The 26,428-nt window shown below is 42.3% G+C and overlaps 1 protein-coding gene across 4 annotated transcripts in view; it reads left to right on the forward strand.

The window, feature by feature from the left end:
- The window catches only part of LZTFL1 (leucine zipper transcription factor like 1), a 67,034-nt gene that overhangs the window by 23,016 nt on the left and 17,590 nt on the right, over positions 1 to 26,428 (forward strand). For 2 of the 4 annotated variants that reach the window (XR_011496288.1, XM_070492440.1), the window contains exons 2-8: positions 16,917 to 17,041; positions 19,271 to 19,465; positions 20,616 to 20,676; positions 21,773 to 21,844; positions 23,352 to 23,417; positions 23,504 to 23,581; positions 25,531 to 25,707. Coding sequence is in view for 2 of the 4 variants with exons in the window: in XM_070492440.1 (XP_070348541.1) it covers positions 16,965 to 17,041; positions 19,271 to 19,465; positions 20,616 to 20,676; positions 21,773 to 21,844; positions 23,352 to 23,417; positions 23,504 to 23,581; positions 25,531 to 25,707 (726 nt within the window). In the remaining 2 variants the exon portion in view is untranslated. Of the gene's footprint in view, positions 1 to 12,794; positions 12,976 to 16,916; positions 17,042 to 19,270; positions 19,466 to 20,615; positions 20,677 to 21,772; positions 21,845 to 23,351; positions 23,418 to 23,503; positions 23,582 to 25,530; positions 25,708 to 26,428 lie in introns of those variants that run through there. The other 2 variants (XM_014852429.3, XR_006517355.2) reach the window with 2 other exon arrangements.

The following is a 26,428-nucleotide window of genomic DNA, read 5'->3' on the forward strand; positions in this document are numbered from 1 at the left end:
ACTAGTCCATTGGTATTTTTTGGTGGTGAAAGATAAAAGTACCAGCATAAATTAGAGGCCCAGAGAGCAAAGACAACCTTCTGATGGGTGTGAGCGAAGTAGAAAATGTACACGAGAATTTTAGGTTAATTAAAAGCTGAAAAACTATCTCTGCCTAGCAAATTTTTAAAAAGTACAGGAAGAGAATAGTTCCTATTTCTGCCCCGCGTGTTGCGTCATTAACTCGCACTGTCCAGAGAAGCAAGATCTTGCATTTTCTTTTTAAGTTCAACTCTTAGAGCCATTTTTACTTTTTCCTGTAAAATAACTCTTACAAGGAGCAGTACCTCCGAGTGCGTCCCTCTCTCTCGGAGAGCTTGCTAGAGGCCAGTCAGTGGGTTTGTCACAAGTTTGGTGAAGTAAACCAACCACCTCCGAAAACCACGATTTGTAACTTTGTGAGCAAACACCGATTTCCATAGTAAACATCCCAGAACACATATTTGCAACCTCAAGATTCAAATCAACAATTCTTAGAATTATTTTTTCAATGATGACGTTACAGGGAAACTATTTGCTCTTTTAGTAAAGACAGACAAGTTTTTGGCGATGAGATAAAATAGGAGTCCAGATTTAACAAAGTTTGCTGTCCTTTTCCTTCGGATCTGGACAAAGGCACTTTCAATGCCATCGTGTCTATAGCTTCTCCTCTCCATTCGCTTCGATTTTTAATTGTTTTAAATTAAGATTTTTTTTTTAGTTTTTGTTTTTATAGTATACATAGCATGTAAGTACAGTTTACAAAATATGGCATCTGATTTTAACTTTAATGAAGGACAAAAAAACATATTAGTGGTATTAATAAGTTATCTCCATAACACCAGGTGAAAATGTAAACAAGTGTATTATTTGGTTCACCTGTCACTTTGAATAATCCTCTGTCACCATGTGTATACCCCAGTGGTCCTGTACACTAAGTCCCCCAGATGGTCCCTCGACTTTGGAGGTGATGTTGAAGGGCTAATTCATACTTGGCTAAAGTACTTACAAGCACAAGTCTCATGGGATCTTTCAGAGTAAAGAAGAGCAACACAAAGTAATTTTATTGTGAAACATCAGGTGTTTTTTTCTTGGCAACACACTCTGAGAGTTGGTAAAAGAGCCAAATACAGTAGCGTTTATTTTTAGTCTGCTATTCATATACTTATTCTTGGAAATGGACAAAAATTAGCTGGTATTTTTTTCCTGAAAATTGAGTGCGTAAAAGTGTGAGATCCCTGGACAGGCTTTTAAAAAAAAATTACGGCACATTAATTTAATCCATTTCATAAGAAAAATGCAAAATTAGCGGGCATTAACTGAACCTATTGTGTCAATTATCTTACAATATATGTAAATCAAACCATCACGCTGCATGCCTTAAGCTTGTATCGTGATGTATGCCAATTATTCCTCCATGAAACTGAAAAGAATTTTTTTTAAAACAGCAGTTCCTTGGTAAAACGATCATTATGATTAACCAATTTGAAAAAATCACAAAACACTGTTTTTTACATGTCAGAAATGAAAACTAAAATCAAATAGCCTTTCAGCCTATTTGCGCAATAACATCTCTAGCAGGGTTGGGTTTTTTTAACTTTCACTTTAAATATTTAAATATGAGTTTTAGCCCACTGGGCAATTTTGTTGGCTTGATTAACTTACAGGTTGCTGTAATTGATATACTTCTCAATTCACAAAGTCAGGTGTGCAAGAACCATCACTTTGATTTTCCAGGATACAATTACATTTTTATTTTGAACTCTCATTTCATGGGGAAGGAGGAGAATATCCAACAATTTGGACCCCACCCACCCAAAATTCTGCAATTTTCCATGAAGCTAGTTTAAATTCCAGTAAGAGAAAGCTCTGTAAATTGACAAGTGCTTTAGACACATCAGAATTATGGCTTGTTTGCTGTTGATATTGCATTTTTTTATTATTATTCCAGTTAGGAGGAATGGGATCAGGGAGAAAATATTAGAATGAAGAAGAGGGGAGTGGTGATTTTGAAAGCTATTTCAGGAGATGTAATCCCAAGATAACCAAAACCAGCAGGAGAGAAAGGAGAACTCATGGGGGACCCTGATCATCTTATTGGTGGATGGCGATAGAAGGATTGGTGATAGAATGGGACCAAGACAGACTGGTGGGTTATCAGTTCTCCTTGGATATGTTGAATTTAAGTAGCTTTGGGGACACCCAATTGGAGAAAACCAGAAATCTCCTAGAAATATTAGTTGGGTATGCAAGTGAGAAGCATGGCTTGAAGGTGTAGATTTTTTTCCCCCTGAGGAAGATTTGCCCTACGCAAACATCTGTTGACAAATTTCCTTTTTTGTTTTTTGGGTTTTTTTTTGTCTGAGGAGGATTAGCCCTGAGCTAACATCTCTGCCAACCTTCTACTTTGTATGTAGGATGCTGCCACAACATGACTGACAAGTGGTGTAGGTCATGCCCACGATCCGAACCCACGAACCCATTGAACTCCAACCACTCGGCCACAGGCCTGGCCCCTTGAAGATGCAGATTTAGTGGTCATCCTCATATGTGACAGATGAAACCCTGGGAATGAATAAAATTACACAGATAAGGAGAGTACAGTGGTAAGACAAAGCAGCTGAGGAGAGACTTTGAAGGGACACCAGTTTTCAGGGGTGAGCAGAACAGCAATCAACCATGGAGAGTGAGAAGGGACAGAAAGGAGAGAGCAGAGTAGCAAAAGCCCAGGAAGGTGTCACGAAGGAGGTGGTTCATCCTGTGAGATGCTGCAAGGCTGACTGAGATGCGGTATTAGATTTAGCAACCAGACCACTTGATGGCTTTGAGAAGTCTGTTTCAGCAGGGAGGAGAAGGAAAGTGCCAGACTGTGGGGTAACTGACAGGTGAAGTGTGAGCAGTCAACAGGGAGCACTCTCTCAAGGAGTTCAGCGATAGAGAGAAGGACAAAGTTAGGGCAGCCAATTATAGGAAACATTTGGACAAAGGCAGGGCTGGTTTGGGGTTAATATTTGTCATAGTTCTCTTTCGTTTTTAATGTGGAGGAGACTTGAGCATGATTTTAACTGAGGAAGGATCAAAGAGAAGAAGAAAATGAAGATATAAGAGCTAAAAAAAATGTCTGAAGGGATAAGTAATGGAGTCGGGTCCCAGCAGAGGTGGAAGGGCTTGGATGGGGTCATAGCTGGCCCTGGACAAGAGTTCCTCCTGAGAATCAGTAGGACAAGGAGAAGAAGGGACAGGGGTGTCTAAGAGATAAGACAGGAACCTAGAGTCTCTGTGTAGTCCCCAAGATACTTACCATCCGTTTAATAATGTTGTCCTCTATTTCTGGAAGGAAGGTGGCAATAATAAACTGTGATAATCATTGTTCTCAGAGTAAGTCACAGCAAAATTGATAGACACCTTTCCCATAAAAGACGCCCCATAATGCAGTAAAGAAAATGAGCCTAATGCGTGTAAGGTTCCCGTGTGATGTATTTTTGTGACCAAAAACATATGCCAGCTTCCCGTTTAATTTTGCTAAAATATCAGCATGGGACCTGCCCAGTGAACCTAATTCAGATCGGATAGAAATTTTGACAGGACCTCACCAAGGCCAAGCATTCCTGCTCAAACAGAGGTCAGGAACGGGATTAGGAAACAATCGCAAACAAGCAAAGTCCTCCCATTGGCTCCACCCACCCCATCTCCAGCGGGGAAGGCCTGGGTCTGTTCAGCCATCTGGAGAAAAAGGAAGCGAGCTAACAACAGAGGGCTGCAAGCAAAGTGAAAACATCTGAATGCTGGCAGCAGCGTTCGGAGTGAAGAATAAAGAGGAAAGGGCATGTTCCCTTGGGTAGTCTCCATCCAGGTCTCTGGGTGACCTGAAATTTCTGCCCCATTTCTTATTTAAAGAGAACAGAAATGAGGCCCGGCCCTTAGAAGTACAGTGCCTTGATTGTGGTGACCACATAAAACAATGGCAAATGTAACAAAGGGTGTTTTCATATCGGCTTTTATTTTCTCTTTCTATCGTTAAATTACAGAAGTAGTGCCCGCTTAATAATGAAATTCAAATTACAGACACATATAGAAATCCATCCCCCCACCAACCCTGCCTGTCGCCATCTATTACCCCTGCCTGGATCCGGGTAAAGAAATTTATTGCTTTGTCTTTCTGAATTTGTCTGTATGTGCATTTCTAAGTAAGTAAGTGCCGTCTTACTATGACTACTATTCTCCGACTTGATTTGTCATTTTATTATATATTATGGACATCTTTCTATGTAAATGCACATGGAGTTTTCTTTGTTCCTTTTGACAGCTGCAGAAAATTCCACTTTATTGCAGCATAATCTATTTAGTCATTCCCCCAAAAGAGAAACATTTAAACTATCTCAAGATTTTCACCACTCAAAGCCACAGTAAACATCTCTGTACACACTTCTTTGCGCTCTTTTTTTTCTTAAATAAATTCTGACGAGTGAAGACAAATCACTGGGCGAAAGGGTGTGTGCCTTTTCAGTTTTGAAACTAATTTCCAGTTTGTCCTCCAAAAAAGCCATACCACTTTATCCTCCTAGCTACATTGTTAAGGTCTTTCTCCTCATGCCCTAGGCAATACTGGGTGTTAATAATCTTTAAGTATTTCCTCACTTATGATGAAAGGACTCACTTTGAGCAGAAATGCAGGAGCATCAAGGGAGCTTATCCTAAAAAAGCAGAAGGGGAATCATCTGTTGGGATTGAAGAGGAGGAAGAAGGATGAATGCTTGAGGACTAGGAAAACTTTAGGAGACAGCCACTTGGATGAAGTGGAACAGGAGCTGACCCTGAATGTCTAAGCAGCTGTGAAGCTCAGAGAAAATAGAAAAAAAAATTCAAAAAGTTTTTATGAAGCCAATACAGTTCATTATGTGACTTTTCTGGCTTGGGAGCAAGACCGAAAAAATGGATGGCTGGATGGATTTAAGGTTGCAATTGATCAAGTTGGTGTTGTAACAGAGAGTCAACTGGTAAGAAGTAGAAACTTCTCATGGTTGAGTGACGACGTGGAGGACCAAGAGCAGTGACTCAAGGAGAAGGGATGATGGAGCAGAAGAAAATAGGTCACAGTTAGGTCACAATCAGGTCAGAGGCAAAGTTTAAGGAAAGTGAAGGAGCTGAAGCAGTGTTCAGATAGTCAGTGATGATCAGAGAGGGTCATTTCTGAGTTCAAGATTTCAGCAGTGCAATGGAGCTAAAGTGAAATAGGGCTAAAGGTTGCTGGCGGCAGCAGGCAGAGCCAAGACAAAGTGGTGCTAGATGGGTGATCATGAGGGATGGCAAGACAGAAGTCATAGGCCTCAATGAGTATGCTTGAATGAGTGAATGATCCAGAAGTTGGTGGAAGATGATTACTGGAAGACAGGCAGCAGTGGGTAACTAGAGACAAAAGTGGTTGAGGGAAGAGTCAGTAAGTGACTATGAAGGATGACTACCGGTCCCACCATGGGTATGTGCATTGAGGGGAGGAGTGGTAGGAAGAAGGAAGCTCCCTCTTGGATAAGGAGTGTCCAAGGAAGAAGCGGAGACTCTTAAGACATCAAGCAATAGAATGTATATTCCACAAGGCACAGAGGAAGCTGGAGAAGGTAAGTGTTGATTAGGATTGCTAACAAGCAATTTAGGGACCCTGAAAGGATTGAATATGGATTAGGGAGTTTGGGAATCAGGGCATCAGAAGATGGCTAGAAGGATGGAATGGTCCATGTGGAGCTTCCAGGTGAAGGTGTACTGCTACCCCGCCATGGCTGTGCTGCCAGGAGCTCTGAGAGTTAGATGATTGAGCCTGTCCATTCTGTAGGGGCTGGGAGACCAGGCAGCTGGCTGCTGGCCTCTACATATGCATCTTTCCCCACTGCTCTAGCAACTAGCCACATGACCTTGCAAAAGTTACCTACACTCACTAAGCCCCTATTTCGTCCCTTCAAAAATAAGAGTAATCACAGTACTCATCTTGTGGGGTTGTTTTTTTTTTTTGTTTGTTTGTTTTTAAAGATTTTATTTTTTCCTTTTTCTCCCCAAAGCCCCCCGGTACATAGTTGTGTATTCTTCGTTGTGGGTTCCTCTAGTTGTGGCATGTGGGACGCCGCCTCAGCGTGGTCTGACGAGCAGTGCCATGTCCGCGCCCAGGATTCGAACCAACGAAACACTGGGCCGCCTGCAGCAGAGCGCGCGAACTTAACCACTCGGCCACGGGGCCAGCCCCCTTGTGGGGTTGTTTTGAGAATTAAATTAAATATTGCATTTTAAACATGAAGCATTTGTTACTGAAATACAGTAAGGATGCATTAAATGACAGCTATAATGACTCACATCACAGAGAGTTTAAAAATATATATCCATTTTGAAGAAATGGATATACATTTTAAATTCTAAGTAAAAAATACACTGGGTATATGGACAGTCTTTCAAACATACACAGAACCTTCTTATGGGGATACAAGCAGAGATCCTAGTAGAAAACTAACCCCATGGTTTTAATGGTTTCTCTCACACAAAATCAAATGTAGAAATTCATACTTTACTTTAAATCTCTTAAAATGAAAAATTATTTCTGTTCTATACATGCAGATATTAAAGTTTGGTTTGTCTTCTGGTTTACACTCAGGTCTCACTATTTTTAAATAAGACCAAATTATATCAGATAAGAACAATTAGGGACCTTTTATCTCCAATTGAATTACTAAAGGTATTGAATCTGTGAGTATTAGCAGTTCAAATTTATCTTGCACAAGTTTGTTCGTGGTTGATTGAACAAAGCTGTCCCCACCACCTTTCTCTAGCTGTACTTGACGGTACTGGGTAAGCTTTGCAGGCTGATCAAGTGCGGGCCAAATAGAGTCGCTCCACTCCTGGAAAGACATGCTCCCCTTAGGTTATCACCAGAGCCTTCGGTGGATGTCTTAGCCTCAGTGGTAGCAGTAAACCAGATGTGTGACTTATCTTTATATCTCCTTGGTTTTTAGTGTGGGGTTGGGTTATTTTTTCCCTTTAAAGGTGGTTTGTTTTTCTACTCGTGACTTATTCACCAACATTTTGAGCAAAGCGTTGACATTTTTGGCAAGATTAACTCCTAAAAGTAGATGCTAACCTAATGTTTAAGCTCACGCCAGGCTGCTGCAGTTTGTTATGTTCCCTCTGCCCTTTGTACCTTGCGTTCCCAGCTGACTCTTAACAACCCTTCAAGATTCAGTTCAGGGATCTTCCCCAGTGCTTTCCTTGAAGCCCTAGATTAAGCTAAGAGCCCCTTCTCTGGTTTCCCCAAAGGTGACCACATTATGTGGACATGACCTTCTAATGGGTCTGTCTCTCCTTCTCCAGAGTTAGAAACCTCGAGAGCAGGGACGTTGTTTCAATCATCCTTGTTCTCCCAACATCCAATAGGCATTTAAGACGAAGGGCCTAAGGCCTATAAAATGTTTGACATCTGAAATACAATATTTCAGATATACTGTAATATACACTAAAATATTGTGGGCCCACCATATGAAAAGAAAACTACAAAATCTAAATTAGTAATTGTTTTATGGGATATCTTCAAAATGTGATATTAAGTCAACTAATCAACTAGCATTCAACTCATAGTTATATAAAAACATAAAGATTAAGTCACAAGAACTAAACAATTTATTCTCAAAAACTCATAATTATAAAAGTTATATAAACGATCCAGAAATTACATTTAACATGGGAAATAGGGATAGCTGAATGTGTTTGACATCATATGATACACTTTCCAAGAGAAGGCATGCCCAGGGCCAAAAACAACCCACAAACCAGTGTCTGGAACTCAGCAGGAATTCACAAATGTTTGCTGAAATGTTCTTGTTTATCTTCAATTCAGTTCTTCAAGCATTGCTCAGAGCTTATTACGGCCCAGCCCTTGCTGGGGGAGCTCAGGTTGATCATATAATAAAGATTCCTTCCTTCAAGGAGCTTGAAATGTAGTAGTAGGAAAGGCAAACAGCTCAAACTGACTAAGAGTGATATTTCCTTTTGCCTTCGTTCTATTTAACCATCCCATTAAGAAAACTTCCATTCATGAAGACAGCTTACACTGGGCCATTCAGACTTTCCAAAGGGACTACCACCCCACCTTTGTAAGCAAAACTTGCTCAGCAAATTTAAGTCTGTTTTCCATTTTCTAAGATGGGATGCAGTTGGTGAACGTCTTTACATTGACAGTAGTCCAGGTACACATTTAGCAAAGATCACAGATCTAGGAAGGCCCACATTCCTGAATAAGACACTAGTACAGGTACTCCATCATTGTATACCTCTTTTTGAAATTTGACCCTTGAAATAAAAACACGTCTAAATGTACATCTCTGGCCACTTCTACTGCCTCACCTAATGAAAATTCTGGTTCCTTGCTCAGGACAACCTTCTTTCCCTCACAATCATCATGCCCACCCACAACTCTTCCACACACCTTTGAAAACCTATCCCAAATTCCATTGCCGTGGGGAAGACTCTCCTGAACGTCTCCTCTCCACCTTCAGTAGAGGCGACCTTTCCCGTCTCTGAACTCCCATGCTACTTATTGTCTGCTTCGAGATTGTTTTGCGAGCTTGCATTTTCCCTTGACTCGATTATAAGGCCATGTTTGAAAGGGACAAATCACATCTTGCTCATTGTTCCCTTCCCATAGTGTCTTTCATGCATTCAGTTTTCCATGAACAATCGCTGCACAGAAGGACTGAGCTTGTGGGTCTAACTCAAACCCATTTGTACACACGAGCGTGTGGAATAAGCATTCGGCAGACATCACCATATTTACAATAAATTCTTCTTGTACTTCACAAGAAGGTACTTCTCACAACCAATTCCTAACTTTTTTTAGGTAGACTTCACTTTTTGATGACTTTAGTGTTTGTTTCCTTTGGGGTGTTTTAATGTATGGAGATTTATCAGTAAAACTAATCTACATTTGGGCTAAGAAATTACTGTCATCCACACAATCTTAAAGGGGGTTGTAGTATTTTATGGTGAACCACTTCCTTGCCTGACCTCCTTTAATGCATGTGATAGTGATTTCACTAATAAAATTTGTCAGCACCCTCCAGTACTCTGCCGATCACTGGAGCATTGTGAAACCAACCGACTGAGGGAGCAAACAGCAGAAGAACTGAAAATAGCCTCCTGCTCACTAGAGACCCACTCAAATGCCACAGCTCCTACAAAGACACTTTCAATCCTGGGTCCTTCCCTTTTTTAAAGTCTTGGCTACTTTCTTACTTGTAACGGGGCAGGGTGGGGGAAGTTGGAGGGGACCCTGGTAGTATTACATGCGAGAAGCCATACTCCAAAGGCTCTGCCTTCTTCAAGATAATCCCCCCAAATGATTTTCCCCTAACCATTGCCCACCTACTACCAGTTCAGTGTTTCTCAAACTTTCCTCTTTCCCATATCACCTTCAAGGTTCTTGCCTTTTCTGTGCACCGCCTGAACTATTTTTTACCCGATCATTTTCTTTGTTATTTTCTCTTTTTACTTAAGGAAAGTTTCACCTTAGTCCCCTCAACCTCACACAAAGATCTATAGAGTAGGGGAAGGTGGGGCCTCCTGAATCCTTCCCCTTCTCCCCCAAGATGCTCACTCTTGGCCACAGAACCTTGCATACAAATTGGGCTCTGTAAATAGTGGCAGAATGAGTGAATCTGTCAAAAGTGCTAAGGAGACCATGATCACCTCCCATTCCTCCTTTTTCCTCGTCTTCATTGTAAACACCCCGAATCTAGTGGTCCCAGTGTTGACTGGTAATTTATAAACTCATAAGAGTCTCATTTTGTAATAACCTAAAAGGACAGAGTTGATCCTCATTTTATTTATGTTGAATTATGCTAAAAGATATATAATGGCCTTGTCTGTATGCCTCTCATCTAGTCCTTCCAAACTGACACACACACATACATTTTTAAAATTGTCACAGCGATTAAAAAAAAAAAAAATAGCTCACTACTAAAGTAGGGTGGAGCTGTTCTCCCTCACAGCTCGAGCTGTTTACTTTGGTAATCAACCCAAGCTAGTAAACAACCTGAAGCACAAGTTCAGCCTTTTCGTGAGCCAAATTCATCAATGTAAGACCAAAATACATGTTCATATTTGCTGACACTGTTTAGACAGCTTATGTAACAATATTCAACTCAGCTGGGTAGATTGGCTAACAGTGATATTATAAAATCCTTGGAACAGAAGATTTTAGATCTAAAACAGAATTTTAAATTAAAATAACTAGCTGATGCAGCTTTTCAGAACAACTTTAAAAATCCCAAGCCACAAACATACTCACAAATAAAATATTCACATTATTCACCCACTGCTTTGCTCCCCCTGCATTAATAATACCAAACGAGGAGTTTGACTGTGGGAAAATACACTTAAGATTCCTAGAAATGCAAAGTGATGAACAACTTTGTTTACTTAAATGGCTTAAAAATGTTTACAAAATCCCTTCTTTATCTTGTATCCACAACACCTAGTAAAGTGACCTTCTCTCTATGTGAATTCAGCAAAGGTCTGGTAGTGAGAAAGAACCAAAGGTTGTGAGGATTAACTATTGGAATGGAATATGTCTAGTCCACAGCGGGCACTAAACAGTGGCAACTATGGTCAAAGTCCGCAAACACTCACTGAACAGAAATGTGAGAGATGGCATCAGAAAGTAGAAATTTACCTGAGCTTGGAGGGAGTGATGCTGGGGGGCAACATTGAGGACCATCCCTCCATGCCTGGGAGGGCTCCAGGCTACACACAGGGGAGCCTTCTCAGCTGATCTCGTCCCTGAGGCTTGAGATCCTTCCAAGGGCAGCTGCCTGCCTGTCATCCCTGGATTATCCCAGTGAAGGACTCCCGACTGTGCCCCAAGACTCTGCCGAGTCAAGTGCAAACTGAGGAACTACCCCTTGTCCCTCTGCTTCTCAACAGTCATGGGACACTCACAAGCTCCTCTAAACAGAGGGTGAGGGGCCTTACATCCAGAAGGGTGGGGATAAATTTGGAAGAGAAAGCCCTGTCAGCTCTATTTGGGTGGGACTAAGTCATCAAGAAACTCTTGCCGATAATCATGAGATTTGGATCCCGGACGTGGCCTGGTGCCTCTGTTACTGGGCAAGACACTTTACTCTTCTGAGCTGCCTTTCTTCATCTGACAACACTATTTCCTTCCAGCTCTTACTTTGTCTGAATTAAAAATTATCCGTTTAAATTATTTCCATTTTACTGTGTTGACCGTTTAACTGACAAACAGGTTTTCCTTGCTGTACTTCCTTTTCTAAAGACATCATCGCTTCATAAGTTAGCTTTATTCTACAGAACTTATCTTCTACCACTTTGTTCTGGCAATGAAAGTTTCAAATTTACAAAGTATTGAGCTCAGTTCTTCGGATAACTCCTCAGCTTTGTGCATAATTCTGCATATCATTTACATTGAATAAAATGAATGTGGCAAGAAATGAAAAGAAAAATGAAATTCTTGAAACCAGAATACGATTTAAGACCCAGTGTCCCAGAATAGTTCACACCTGCTTTCTGGTTTTGCTCTTGAAAACATATTTGTATTAGTTTCATCACAGACTTGAGGGTCAGATGCCCGCACGCAGCCCTCTGAGGTCTTGCACACGTGGCTTTGGCTTTCAGTCTCTTCATCCATAAACCAAACAGGTGGAACCAGGTCTCTAAAATCCTTTCTAGGCTTTTAGGTCCCAGTTGTGATCCACTTTAAGTCACACTGCGTAGCGGCCAAAATCAACAAAAATCCAAAAAGCCTTATCTAAGTTAGGTATCTGTTCATGGGTCGGCGCCAACGCCAAATTTCTCTTCTCAGTTTTAAGTTTCCCAGATTCCCAGAAAGCTCCCCACTCTGTACTCCTTTTCTGTGTCTATCGAGCTAAGCTCACATTTTAGCTTCTCGCTGCCTCCCCAGTGACTGTATCTGGCTGGTGTTTCTGTCCTCTGAGCCTGCTGAAATGCCCACTTAACCGCCTGTGCTTTCACCCATCCAGCGCCAAGCCCCCGGCATTCGGAATAATCTATCTCCTCCTACACCTTTGCCTCTTCTAGGACAGTGTTTTTCAGAGTGGTCCGTGATCACTCCTGGAGTGTCAGTAAAAACTGCAGCTTCCGAGGACCCAAGTTAGACTTCCTGATTCAGAATTTCTTGGGGTGAGGCCAGGGAAGCATCTATTCCACAAGCTTCCCTGGGGATTCTAGGTATAACAGTTTGAAATTCACCTCTCTTTTACCGACACCGTTTGCGATTATTTTTAAGGGAAAAGGTGCTATATTAGGGATTTTTCCAGAAATATCAGAGAAAAAAAGGGGACAGGGTGAGGCGAGAATCATTCAAAGCTCTATCCAGGGACCTGGCAGCGCTGGCGCTGGCGGCCTATCCAGGCCAAGAAGGAACTCCCGGAGAGAAGAGAAATAAGTCTGGGGCCCGCGCAGCTGATGCCACGTGAGACTGGTGAGAGGTCGGGAGTCAGCGTCCAGGCCACAGCCCTCTGGGCCGCCAAGGCGCGGGAATTGAGGGACAAGCCCTTCGCAGCAACCCAGACTCCGCGACTCCGCCACGCGCTGGAGGTTGGGGGGGCCCCCAGCGGCCACTGCCCTCTGGTTGCCATTAGCAACGGCGACCGGCCCCCCAAAGACAGCGTGGCGCGAAAAGGCGGGACTTCCTGGCTCTGGCAGTCAACGCGCATGCGGCGGTCGGCCAGTCACACTGCACTTCCTGTCGCGTGATCTTGAGGACCAATAAAAGTGCATGGCTCCTGAGTCACGTGCCTCCGTTCCCAATAGCAACCGGAGGCTTCTAAACAACGTGCCCTGGCGCCCCAGCCTCCAGGTCCGACTGCCCTCGGTGATCCGGGCCTGGCGAGGCTCCGCCTGGGTTCTCCCGCTCCCCTGGGCTGCTGACGCCTGCCTGCCGCCATGGTGAGTAGCCGGCCGGCTGGCGCTGCACCGCGCCGAGGAGAGGGCCGCGGCGGCGGCTGGAGACACGGAGCGGGGGCCCGGAATGATGGCGTGGCCTGCAGCGGATCTGAGGCCGCTGCTGGGCCTCCCTGAGATGGGGAGGCTGCGCAGGATGCAGAGGCTCGGTTAACCTCGGCCGAAGCCCTTCCGGGATAATCCTAGGTGAAGCCCTCTCCTAGCAGCTTCGCTCCGCCGCGTCGCTTCATTCCTCGCCTCGGCCTGGAGTGCCCGGGCCAAGTCACACCTCGCAGGTGGCTGGTGGAGAGAGCTGGAGGGAGCTCGCTGCCAGCAGAAGGCGCAGGGCGGGATTCTCGTTCGATTCCCCCAAAACCAAGTTTTTACACACACACACACACCACCCCCACCTCGTTTGGCAGCATAAACAATGACGTGTTAACGGGCCGGGGAGGGAGAAGGTGATCGAATCCAGCTTTCTGATGTGAGAGGGACTTTAAGAACCCAAGCCCCCCATTTTACAGCTGAGGAAACTTGGATGGCATTTCTTTTGGCCTGTTCAAAAGAGGCCACATTTTCCTGTCTGCTGAAACATATCCCATTTATCTCTCCAGCAGATTTAGCATGCCGACTTAAATAGCAACCGTACTTAGAACAGTGCGCAGTACTGAAGCGTTCGGGAAAAGGGATGAAACCAGGGTTGGGGGCACCACCGAAATGGGCCACTGAAATACCTCAGCAACCGGAATTCCTATTTAGCCCACACTGTGTTCCAAGCACTCTCTTGCAGCTGAGGTTACAACTGTGAACACCACAGACCATTCCCTACCCTTCTTGAGCTTAGAGCTGGTCCCACTCATTCTCTTGATTGCCCTAAAGTATCACGAACAAGAGGAAAAAATGATGATGGTAATCTTACCCAAAAATTGACATCTGTTCCCATTCTATCTTCTGTCATTCCTTTCTGTCAGTTTGCTTAACAACTGAGGCTTTGGAGTCAGGCTCAGGTTCTTCATTAGTAAATGCAGATAATAATAATTATGCTAAGGTTGTTAAAATGATAAATGAGAATGCATATAAAATAAATAGCACAGTACCTGTTAAAATATTAAACACTCATTATATGATAGGTTTTATTAGATTGTGCTCATTTTTATCATTACATTTCCTTATACTCTGCCCTCCCCCTCAGTGTATGGCACAATTTTAGGACACTGACTTGGCAATGCTCTGGTAGGATTCTTGCTCTATGTTTTTAGCTCTTTTTATTATTTTAATAGAATATTTCTGCCATAAAATTTAAACAAATTCTGATTTCCCTATTTGGATGCCTCCATTGTTTCTAAATATCTTAGAGCTGATCATCATATCTACCTGTCTCATTTAACAGATGGCAAAACTGGTGTCAATGAGGTTAAGTGAGTTGGTAACAGATGGTTGCATAGCTAGATTTAAACTTGGTTTTTAATCCAGTGCCTGTCTGCTTATCCCACACATCAACCTCTTCCTTTATTTCTTGAATGATTTGGCGCGTGTACATGGAGGGTACGTGTGTGCAGATGGGGAAGCACAGGTTTGTGAATGCCATCTCCTGAGCTGCTGAACTCAGCTGGCCCATTTCTGCCTCCTTTCTCCACTCCCATCCATTTTAGAGGAACTTTGCTGTCTTTTGTCCTAATGTTCATCCTTCTCAGTTTCAGTAATTTTTTTTCTTGGTCTTACGACAGTCTTAATTCTTCTTGAGAGGAGAGAAAATAATTAACAGATATGAATCGGCCACTTACTCTACCTAAGGCACTATACTAGGAGCAGTGTGGTGTAAGAAGTGATTCATACCCTCACGAGCTTAGTCTAGTTGGAGGAGCAACACCTGAGGAAAAAAAAGACAACTGATAGTACAAGGTAGTAATCAGCCTGTGGTGGTGCCAGATAAGTAGCAGAGATATGTGCCAGTTTTTGGAGGAAGGCATGAGTAGAATTACTGAGGGTATCTTGGGAGGCTTCACAGAATAGGTAAAACAGGTTTGGCCTTGAAGGATGGGTAGGAATTCAGTGATGAACTAGAGCATGCTTGTACGGGCTGGTGAGAGCCAACTGTGTGCATTTCTTCTCACCTCTGCGTTCAGTGATATTATGTTGGTGGCTTGAAATCAGTCATGGTGGGAGTATTTATGCCAAGGAAATCAGCACGGGCTACAAATCAGAGTTTTATATCCTACCTCCCATCCCCAGAAAGCATGTTGCTAAACATTTACCAGCATACCACTGGGTAGGATTCCGATTCCGGAGTAGGAATGGAGAGGTACTTTTAGTCACGATCGGGGTAAAGGGAGTGACAGTCTAGGTGGGCAATGTGAAGTCACGCTTCAAGGCTGAGGAGCAGACCAGTCTGACTAAAGTCAAGTGTTCTTACAGTAGAGTCCTGGGAGACAGTGATAGAGAAAGAGTTTGGGGAGTTTGGAAGGCTCATGAGTACAGATTTAATGGGTACTATAAACAATGAAGAATGATTGAGGATTTGTGTTTATGGGGATTTTTTTTAGCAAGTTGTGACGTTGTTTTGAGATATTTGCAAGTGGTGGGAGATTTTTGCCCATACTGATGTGACTGTAAGAGATGACATTGTTTCTCAAGTAGGTGTTCCGTTTTTGGTTTTTCAATGCCTGGTGGAAATCTGCCTCTTTGTGAGTTACCCTTTAAGTTCGTTTGTCGGCCACACGTTTGTTGTGTGCCAGGCACTGTGAGGAGTCCTGGGGATTCCTCAGGGAACCAGAAATGGCAAAGTCCTGCCCTTATAGACTTACGTTCTAAGGAACTTGAGACTGCCGAGGGGAGGTGAGGATGTGGATGCGGAAAAGCTGTGGTGAGGGAGATCATGCCTGAGGACCTTGGGGTCGGCCTCCGCTGTACTGGAGACAGCCCTGTGTGCTGAGCGTGAGAGGTAAGCCTGACAAAGAGGCTAGGAAGTTAGCCCTTTGTCTCCCATAAGAAGGCTATGAGAGACCGAGTTATTCTAAAATAAAGGTAATTCTGACTCATTTAGCCCTACATCAGATGTTCAGTTTTACAATTTCCTTCTTTAATTTTCAGAATAGCTACAAAATGAAAAAGAACTTCATTAATCTCCAGCACAGAATTGTCAAGCTCTCACCTGGTTTACAATCAAGACCAATTAATGGCTATTTCAAAAGCAAATAGATTTTTTAAAGCTGTATTAAGTAGGGTAAGGTTAAGGTGCTTTAATAGATATCCAAAACCAGTAGCTTAAAGAATACTGGAGTTGATTTCTCTCTCACTGGACAGCCATGTCACTGCTCATCTCAGAGGAGTGGGTTGGTGCTGCTCCACGACGTCGTTTAGATATAGGTCCCTCCCATCTTGCTGCTCCCCCAACCCCCAGGTTTCAGAGAAACAGGGTGTGGCAAAGGTGCGCCCCATGTCTGAAGGCCCAGGCTTAGGAAATAGCACTCATCTCTTCCGCTTACCTCCATTGCTGAGAAGTAGTCATGTGGCCACACCTGACTGCAAGGAGGGCTGGGGAATGCCCTCTAGATGGGCAGCCATGCACCCGGGAAGAAGGGAATGCCCTCTAGACGGGCAGCCATGCACCCGGGAAGAAGGAAATGCCCTCTAGACGGGCAGCCATGCACCCGGGAAGAAGGGAATGCCCTCTAGACGGGCAGCCATGCACCCGGGAAGAAGGAAATGCCCTCTAGACGGGCAGCCATGCACCCGGGAAGAAGGGAATGCCCTCTAGACGGGCAGCCATGCACCCGGGAAGAAGGGAATGCCCTCTAGACGGGCAGCCACGCACCCGGGAAGAAGGGAAGAGCAGAATTTAGTGGACATCTAGCAGTCTCCACGACAGGATGTCCTGGATGTTGTCATTGTTGGTCCCTTTATTACATCTGCAAGACTAACAATTACATTACTTTTCTCTCTTTCAGGCAGAATTGGGCCTAAATGAGCACCATCAAAATGAAGTTATTAATTATATGCGTTTTGCTCGTTCAAAGAGGGGCTTGAGACTCAAAACTGTAGATTCCTGCTTCCAAGACCTCCAGGAGAGCAGGTACCAGAGGGCTCCAGAGGACTCCAGTGGGGACATGGGTCCTCTCTTCTAGCCCGTTAGGGGGATGCCATAGCAGAGGCCGTACAACCCATTGCCGGGATTGTCATGATCAGTCATTCACAGAGGGCAGCTACACCAAGCCTCGTGGATTGTGAACCTCAAGAAACCGGATTGTGGTGGGAGCACTCTATTAGCAGACACGCACATATGATAATTATGGGATTACAAAGTTTCCGAAGGGCAGTGAGGAAATTGTGAAGTGCTTGTGGGTTAATGATTGACTTGGTGTATTAAAGATTCTAGAACTTTATTTACTTGAGTTATTATTTAAAAGATTAGAGCCATATGACATGACAACTAGCAAGAAAACACCTATGCAGTTCATATTGAAGAATTGGGGGAGGGGAACACAGTGGGAAACCGTGGAAAGGTTCCTGACGAGTACCAAGATTGTTAGTTGATTTGTAGCAAAAGATGATAATTAGTTTGGTTGGACCAATAATGGAAGATAATTAAAGTCCATAGAAAATTTATGTTTGATCTAGAGGATAATAGGGAAACCAAAGAAAAGGACTGAAAGAGACCTCAGATTCCTTGGGGATCAGACTTCAGCACACTTAAATGTCAAGTAAGACATAAATGAAAGAGAGCAACAACTGTCCTAAAGCCGTGAACTTCACTCAGTAGCAGACCATCCACTGGAGACCGTTATCTGTTCAGCCCATTGATCTAACCTGGTAATCTGGTTTCCCAGCCCCAGCAGATGTCAGCGACAGTTTAATTGGGGAGGCTGTGGGACAGCCAGAGAGGGTACTTCATTACTCACTTATGCATCTGGGTACCTTAACTGCTGTTCATAATAATGAACTTGGGTTGCCCAAAGAAAGCATATTTTTTAAGCAGATTTGGTATGTTCTATTAAAGAATATAAAAAGATTGTTAATATAGTTAATAAGGACTTTCATCAAAAATATAGTTTTGGGGGCCTGCTCCATGGCCTAATAGTTAAGTTTGGCACACTCTGCTTCAGCTGCCCAGGTTCAGATCACAGGCGCAGACCTACACCACTTGTCAGCCATGCTGTGACCCACATATAAAACAGAAGAAGATTGACACAGATGTTAGCTCAGGGCGAATCTTCCTCAGCAAAAAAAGTAAAAGTACAGTTTTGATTTTTTTAGAATAGCTAAATTCTGCTGGCTAAGTGAAACATTAAAGAATGGTAAATCAAATAATATTAACTGAGTGTAACTGTGATAAGACTTTGGTGCAGTTCCCGTTTGTCCTTTTGGGCATGAAGAGGAAGATAAAGCTGAGGCAGTCGCTCTTCCTCTGCTGAGTGTCTGATGGCTAAGAGACTGTGAGGGTGGAGGAGGGGAGAGGAAAGGACTGTGTTACTGTGAAACTGTCATTGAAAGTAGGCGTGCACAGAAGCTTCCCCCAGGATTCCGCTGTTGGGCGTGTTGCCGAGATTGCTGGAAATGATTGTGGGGTTGAGTCACCCCCAGTGGGACCATGGGCATGTCACCTCCACCCTCCAAGCCTTTGTTCCATCTGCAAAGTGAGGGGATTGAGGAAGACGGTGCTGACATTCCCTTCCAACCCAACCTTCTCTCTGTGAGAGTGGCTTTTTAACACTGTTGTTGATGATGTTCATTTTTGTGGAATGGTTAGTGGTCAGTGGAGCTTTGACTCCATTAACGATAAGTTAGGTTTTTTCTTTCGGGTCTCAAGAATGCTAAGAGAAGCAGTATATAATTACCATTGATTTTCTCATAGGCATTTACTAACATATGAATAGTTCATACAATTATTGAAATCCTAGACAAATAATAGAAAGGAGAAATTACACTTTTCAGGTGACTTTTGAAATTACTAAAAGTGATAAAACTAATTTTAGGGGAGATTAAAGTAAAAAAAATTTTTAACTGAAAAACTAAAGAAAAAACTAGATAAATTGGGGAATGTTTCTGAGCATGTGCTTGTATTAAAGGATGTGCACATTTGAAGAATGAGCCACAATTTAATTGTTTAGATAGACATCAAAAATTAATTGAGCTTAAATTATTTTCAATCTGTTTTATTAATAAAGAAGCTGGTTCCCAGAGGGATTTTCACTATAACCCTTTAATCCTTTAGATAACATGAATGTGGGTTTCTAAGTTGTGTTTTATTTTGTAAATGGTGTTTGTGGTTTATCCTGAATTTTTGGATCGCGGTTCTCTCCAGGCTGGTGGAGGAGACCTTCACCGCAGACGAAGTCTCGGAAGTCCTGAACGGGTTGCAGGCTGTGGTCCACAGCGAGGTGGAGTCTGAGCTCATCAACACAGCCTATACCAATGTGCTGCTCCTGCGGCAGCTGTTCTCACAGGCTGAGAAGTGGTACCTCAAGCTACAAACAGATATCTCTGAACTTGAAAACAGGTAATAAAATTTGTACCTGCAGTTATGACTGTAGAGGCGCAAGCTTGATCGCAGAAGTTAGCAAATGCCTTTGCAGCTGCATTTCTTGGGGCTGGTACGTGAGAAAGTTCGGGTAGGGTGGCGGCAGAGCATCCAGTTACTGAGTGATTTCTCAGGTGCCACTCACATCCTCTTCCAAGTTCTGTTTCTACTGCTCCTGGGTGTTTTAAAGGCCTTTCAGATGTAGGAAATTGCTTTTCAGGCCTTTATTAATAATTCCTTACAGTATCTTTATCCTGATCAGTATTATAATTAACTCTTTAGAGATAAGTCAACTAAGAAATAAAGACTATGGAACAGTTGAAAAATTAATTCAAATTTATCAGTCCAGTAGTATTGGAAGTTTATAGCTAAATATTTGCATTTAAAAGTATACACATCTTTTAAAGATGAAATAGGAAGTGAAGGAGTAGGGAAGGAAACTGTATAATTCACCAACTGTCAGGAGGTGATTGGTGAGAAAACTTTGAGAAACTGACCTATGCAGAAGCTTAGAGGAGCAGTTACTGCCATTCACTTTATAAGCTTTCGTACAGTCAGCTCTCGTTTACCTTCGCAAATAGAAGGAAATGATCGGGTGGATCACCCCCAAACCATCTGTCTTTCTTGAGAATTTATCATACTCTTTTTCAGTAGATATCATGAACTAATTCCATTTTTCCAAGACTACTCTATTAAAATCAGTTTGTCTTTCTTGAACATTTTTTCGCTAACAATTATATTATATAATAGAGCAAGCGCCCTATAGCACCTCAAAAATAGAGTTGACTACAACTTTCCAACACATTTGTATTAACATTGTGGTTCAGTTCTAGCAATTATATTGTATACTCAGTAGGTACAAAATACCAGGTGCTGTGGTGTTCAAATTTGAGTCCACATGGTTTGGATTCTCAGCTATAACTAAATATCCTATGTAGTTATATCAATAAAGATATATCAATGACATCCTTGATAATAACTAAATACCACCTTTGATATGAAGTTTTGTTCATCTTGCTCTGCTCTCTCTGGTGTGTAATAGATTGGTACTAGTGATTTTATTTTTCTTATGTGTGATACAAATCTATTTCAAATAAATATCTTCTCATATTTGCTTTTTATCTTCAAGAGAATTATTAGAACAAGTTGCAGAATTTGAAAAAGCAGAATTTACATCTTCAAATAAAAAGGTAATCTTTGGTCATTCTAAGTCCATATCTCAATAGCCTGTATTTAAAATCTTGAAGTCACTCAGAGCATTGAGAGGCTGAAATGAGAACTCTCAAGGAAGAGCAGTTAACTCAAGAGCAGAATTCAAAGACTGCCTCTCAGATTTTTAGACAAAAGAAGAAAACCTTTGGGAGTAACTATGAAAAACTGTCTATGTCTGCTATCTCACACACACACGTAGGCGAAATCCTTGTAGTCCGTCTGACTCCTAGATAAAGTCTTCATTCAGATGATACAGAGCACAGGCTGTTGGGTCAGCCAAAGCTGGGTGGACATCCCGGCTCTGTGACGCCCTAGCTATGTGATCTTGAGCAGGTCACCTGAGACGGCTGAGCCTCGTCTTCCTCATCAGTCAAGTGGAGACAATACTAGTGGTTACCTACTCCTTTTCTTAATCATTCTCATTTTTGCAGTGACCACTTAACATTCCATTGTCTAGATGTCCCATAAATACTCCGTGGTGTTGGACAGTAATACTGCTGGGATGAATCCATGAACATGCACTTACAAAATAATTTCCCACTTATTCCTTTGGTACATATTTCTGGCTAAGAAATCTCTAGGTCAGACAGCGTGGATTCTTTTGTTTTTAATACATATTGCTAAACTGACAGAATATTTGTGCCAAGTTATTCATCTATAATATAATTGCCTAAATCCTCATCAATATTACAGTTTCCCCAGAGTCTGGGGTTTAGGCAGAAATGTCTGTTCCAGCTCCCAGAGGTGAAAATCCCAGTGCCTAGATACTAGGATCTATATCTTCTCTGGGTCTGAGCGCCTTCCCTCCCTCCTGTTTCTTCCACCTCTACTTTTTAAAAAACATATAAGGATGAATTTCATTTTTATCTCTAACTTATATTGGGCCCTGTGGGCCAGGCACTGTCCCAGGCGCTGGGACGTAGCAGAGACGCAGACAGTGAAAATCCCCACACTGTGGAGCTGCCATCCAGTGGACATATTGACAGTGCCTTCCATTAGAAAGTACAAGCGTCCACTGATTACACATGATTTATTCTATGGCGATTTCAGTTTTGTTTCTTTATTTCATTTCAGCCCATCATAGATATCATAAAGCCAAAACTTGCTCCACTTAATGAAGGTGGAACAGCAGAACTCCTAAACAAGGTAATTTTGTCATCGTTTTGAGAAATGGCAAACCCTCTAATTACGTATTCTCATTGCCTGCACAACTCTAGGGTAGAGAACCTGAGGTGGAAGGAGGTTGATTCAGGCTTTGGTCCACTGAGGGTAATTAATCCATCATAGTAGTGTTACTTTATGTTACCCACTGGGCCAGAGGAGGGCATACTTACCTTCCAGAGAGTCTGAAACTGCTCCTGATTGCGTCTTTTCATGGTGAAGTGAAGAGCATGAAATTTTTGCACAGTGTTTACTGATGGATGTTTGAAGTTTATGATCTATGATAACAATGAAGAGATTTTTTTTATTAGGAGGTTTATAAAAATTAATTACCAATATACAAATATTTTTCATGACTCCTGTATTCTCAACACTATGGTAGATATTGTTAGATAAAAAGAAGAGCAATACCTGGTCCTTTGCCCTCAGAAACCTTATAGTCTCATTGGGAAGGGAAAACTAATATTCTAAAAATGGAGACGGGCTGGCCCCATAGCCGAGTGGTTAAGTTCATGGGCTCCGCTTCAGCAGCCCAGGGTTTCACTGGTTCAGATCCTGGGCGTGGACATGGCACTGCTCATCAGGCCAGGCTGAGGCGGTGTCCCACATGCCACAACTAGAAGGACCCACAACTAAAATATACAACTATGTACTGGGGGGATTTGGGGAGAAAAAGCAGAAAAAAAAAAGAAGAAGATTGGCAACAGCTGTTAGCTCAGGTGCCAATCTTTAAAAAAAAAAAAACGGAGACAGGGGAATGTTAACCTGTGGGCCAGGTGCCACAGGGTGGCAGAGAGGACACGTTCCATGTGGGTAAGAGTGGTTGAGGACAGCCTCTTGGGAAGGCAGTGCCTGAGCCAGGCTGAAAGGCAGAGACATGAAATCGTGAGAGGGAAGAGAAGGGCCCATGGCAGGCAGGGGGACAGAATGGGCAACAGTCAGAGGCAGAAAGAAGGCTGGCATGATTTGAAACAGTGCACTGCTCTCTGACCAGGCCAATGTGTGTACTGGAATGTAGTGAAAGGTAAGACAGGACTGACAGGTGGCTCTCATGATGGAGCTGCGTAAGAGCAAACGCGTTGGTGTCAGCTCAGTCAGAATCCTTTAGGGCTTGGACACAGAGTATTGGAATGGTGACGATCGTGTTTTTAGGATAAGTGGTAAGTGGTGTGCGATATGGGCCAAGACTAGACGCCAGAGTTGCAGGATCAGCTAGGTGAGAGATGGCAGGGGAGGGGGAGTTTAGAGAAAGACTGAGAACAGAGGGCTAAAGAGAGTCTGAGAGACTGTGAGAGAAGGAACTAGAAGTCTTAGACCCAAAGAAGACACAGGTGTTGAGGCTGGTAGGCTGGGTGAAATTGGGATATTACCAATAACCAGGGCATTTTGAGTTGTTATATAATTTTAAGATTAAGTTTTTAAGTGAAACAAGTAATTTCAAGTCTTAAAAATACTTTGGCTAAAATAATAAAACTTGAATTTACTCACAAAGGAAATCTTAAGACTTCAAGAAGAGAATGAGAAATTGAAGTCAAGGCTGAAGACTATTGAAATACAGGTAACTGTGAAATACTTTAACAAAATTATTGAAAGAGTTACTTACAGACTAAATACTGAATGTGTTTTGTTTAACCTTGATTATAGGCAACAGAGGCATTGAATGAGAAGTCAAAACTAGAAAAAGCACTGCAAGATTTACAGCTTGATCAAGGAAACCAAAAGGTAAATAAGTCGTAGCTATCTTTTTCACATTTTCTAATAGAATAAGGTTATACTTAACATTGTCTTAATGACTGTTCATTATGCCCCACCCCCTGCCACTCCCTGAGAGGGATGCCACTGTTGTCCTGCATCGGGACATCCTTGCCCAGGAAAGGTCAGGTGAGGGCCGGGGAAGGGCCCAGTGGCAGCTACACGGCTCACGTGCCTCACATGTTCCGAGAGCCCATTGGCATACAAGATATTCTTAAGTTTATTTTTTAAAAGTTCTTCCCCCTTTCACTTTGGCATTCCAATTACAATGGGCAAAAAGGCAATAAAGGAAGTGTTTTCAGTTAATTGAATTTGTATTTTGGTTTTATCAGAACTTATTATTACTTAAGTTTGCCTTCGGTGAGTATGACAAAATGGAATGAATTTACTGGTTGTGCATCTTCCAGCCATCAGTGTCTAGCAGTACCTGTGTACTGCACTGAAATCCAGTGGTGAAGTTCCCCAGGCTTGTCTGAGGGGAATCACTGACTGAGTATCGCTCCCCCTGCTGGAAGTTATTGTGTGCACAGTTCTGCCTCCTGTGGCCTTTCCATTAAGGGTGGATCCTGTACTAGGATTTCATGTCAGCAGGACCACTGCGATTTTCAGTGCAGCACTGGCTTTTCTGATAGTTGTATTGTCATTGTAAGTGTCTATTAAACAATCCCCAAACCTACTTCATTGGACTTTTGTTACGCTTTCTCTATGGAAAATTTCAAACATAAACAAAACTAGAGATAATAGTATAAGGCACCCCCAGGACTTATCACTCCACTTTATCATCAGGCATGGCTAGTCTGGTTTCATAGTTACCTTTCCTTTCCTCTCCCCTCCCCTGTTTTTTTTTTGGCAGCAAATCTCAGACATTACATCACTTTGTCTGTATTTTTAAAATAGGACGATACTTCTTATATGGCTTTAAAAAAAAGGAAAATATATATGATTTTCAATCATTATATACCAAGGACCATAGAGTTATAAAACAAAGAGCTAAATATTCCAGAACAGCTTTATAATTTCTCATAAGCAAAACAATTGCAAACATTTTTGGATGATGAATTTGTTTTAAAAGCCATTTTGGACTTTGCTCCAATTTTACTTTTAAGATTTTGGCACGAGCAAAATGCATACACAACTTCACTAGTTGCAATGAAATAAAATCTTTTTTAAAGACCAGATTTCAAAAATGAGAAAGGAATTTTTCTTTTATTGATAATACTGCTTCATCTTCATATTTAGCAATTATAGACCATTTTCCTGTCTTATTAATACAACTCTTCTGTTACAAATTTTATCCACTCAAAAACAAGACCCAGGTGGGGAGAAGATCCAGCTGTTGTGTTATACTGACAAAGGGTGCAAACATGCATATCACTAGTTAATATGAAAAACTTAGAACCTTGTAAATTTAGCAAACCATATAATCAGTAAGCATTAATTAGGTTCTCATATTTATTGAAAATGAGTAAAACATATGACTGTTACGTTTTTTATGTAGATTATATTAATGTTATTATTTTTCCATCTGTATCATTTAAAATTCTTCACCAGGATTTTTTTTAACTTGACTTTTCAAAAATGAAACCTAATTGCCATCCTAACCTATTTGACGCGCAACCTTGTCAAATTTAGAATCTCACCTCTCTCCTGTTCCTCTTCAGAATTCCAGCAGTTTGTAAATCACATTTTACGTCCTTGGAAATCAGTGACCGCTGAGTGTCTGCCGTGTGCAGGACACCCTGTGCACTGAGGGCTGAGGGCGCGCTGGGCATGCTGGCGACCCTCGCGAAGCTAGAGCTTTCCCAGGCTGGCAAGGGAGGCTAACGTGCTTTCATCTCATGATGTTGAATTACCACGCTAAAACAGTTACCGTGTAGGATGTTAACATGAATTTATGTTAATGTATGTATTTTTCATAGGATTTTATAAAGGCCCAAGACTTGAGCGACTTAGAAAACACCGTTGCTACTTTGAAGAGTGAGTTTGAGAAGACACTGAATGACAAGACAGAAAACCAGAAGTCCTTGGAGGAGAAGCTCGTGACAGCCAAGCATGACCTGCTCAGAGTTCAGGAGCAGCTGAGCCTGGCTGAGAAGGTCGCATTCGTTTGTTCCTGTCCAGTTGAGGGATGAGTGCAGTGTAGAGGGACGAGAGTACCTCAGGGAAAGGCTGGACGGCTGCAGGTTCACCTTGTTTTGTCAAGGATTAGCCAATATGTGTTCTAAAGGTTTATCATTTCTGGGCACCAAGAATCTTCCATCTTTGGCACTAAAATATCTGTGATAATAAAAAATCTCCACTCCTTCCTACGTCATGATCAGATGCTCCTCCCCAGGTGGCTTACAAGTGCTGGCCCGCACCCCACGTTGCCCTCCTGCCCATCCCTGCTGCAGCCCGGCAGAGGGAGGGTGACCTTTTTTTTTTAAAGGATCCTATACTTTTTTCTTAATTTATGTGAAATGCATAGAGAACGGGTTCTTCACTTTAAAAATGAGACTCTTAAGAACATGGGAGCTAAAATTTAACTAAATTGAAAGTCCTCCTCCTAAAACACTGACACTGCTCTGGATTTGGAAAAAAGATCCTGGTTCTTTTACCTGAAAATCAATTTACTATTTCAAATGTATTCCCCACGTCTAGGGCTTAGTATGTTTGAGTTATTTGCCAGCATTGCCCTTGGGAAAATGTTACTATTTTATTGGCTTCTCATTTGAAAGAATGTATTTTTAAAGTTTCAGTAGTCTTAATTTTATAGAAGTATTTTTTTAAAAGAAATTAGAAATGAAGATAAGCAGAATATTAGTAAAATTAGAGCAA

Source organism: Equus asinus, chromosome 21, assembly GCF_041296235.1.
Source record: "Equus asinus isolate D_3611 breed Donkey chromosome 21, EquAss-T2T_v2, whole genome shotgun sequence".
Lineage (NCBI taxonomy): Eukaryota > Metazoa > Chordata > Mammalia > Perissodactyla > Equidae > Equus > Equus asinus.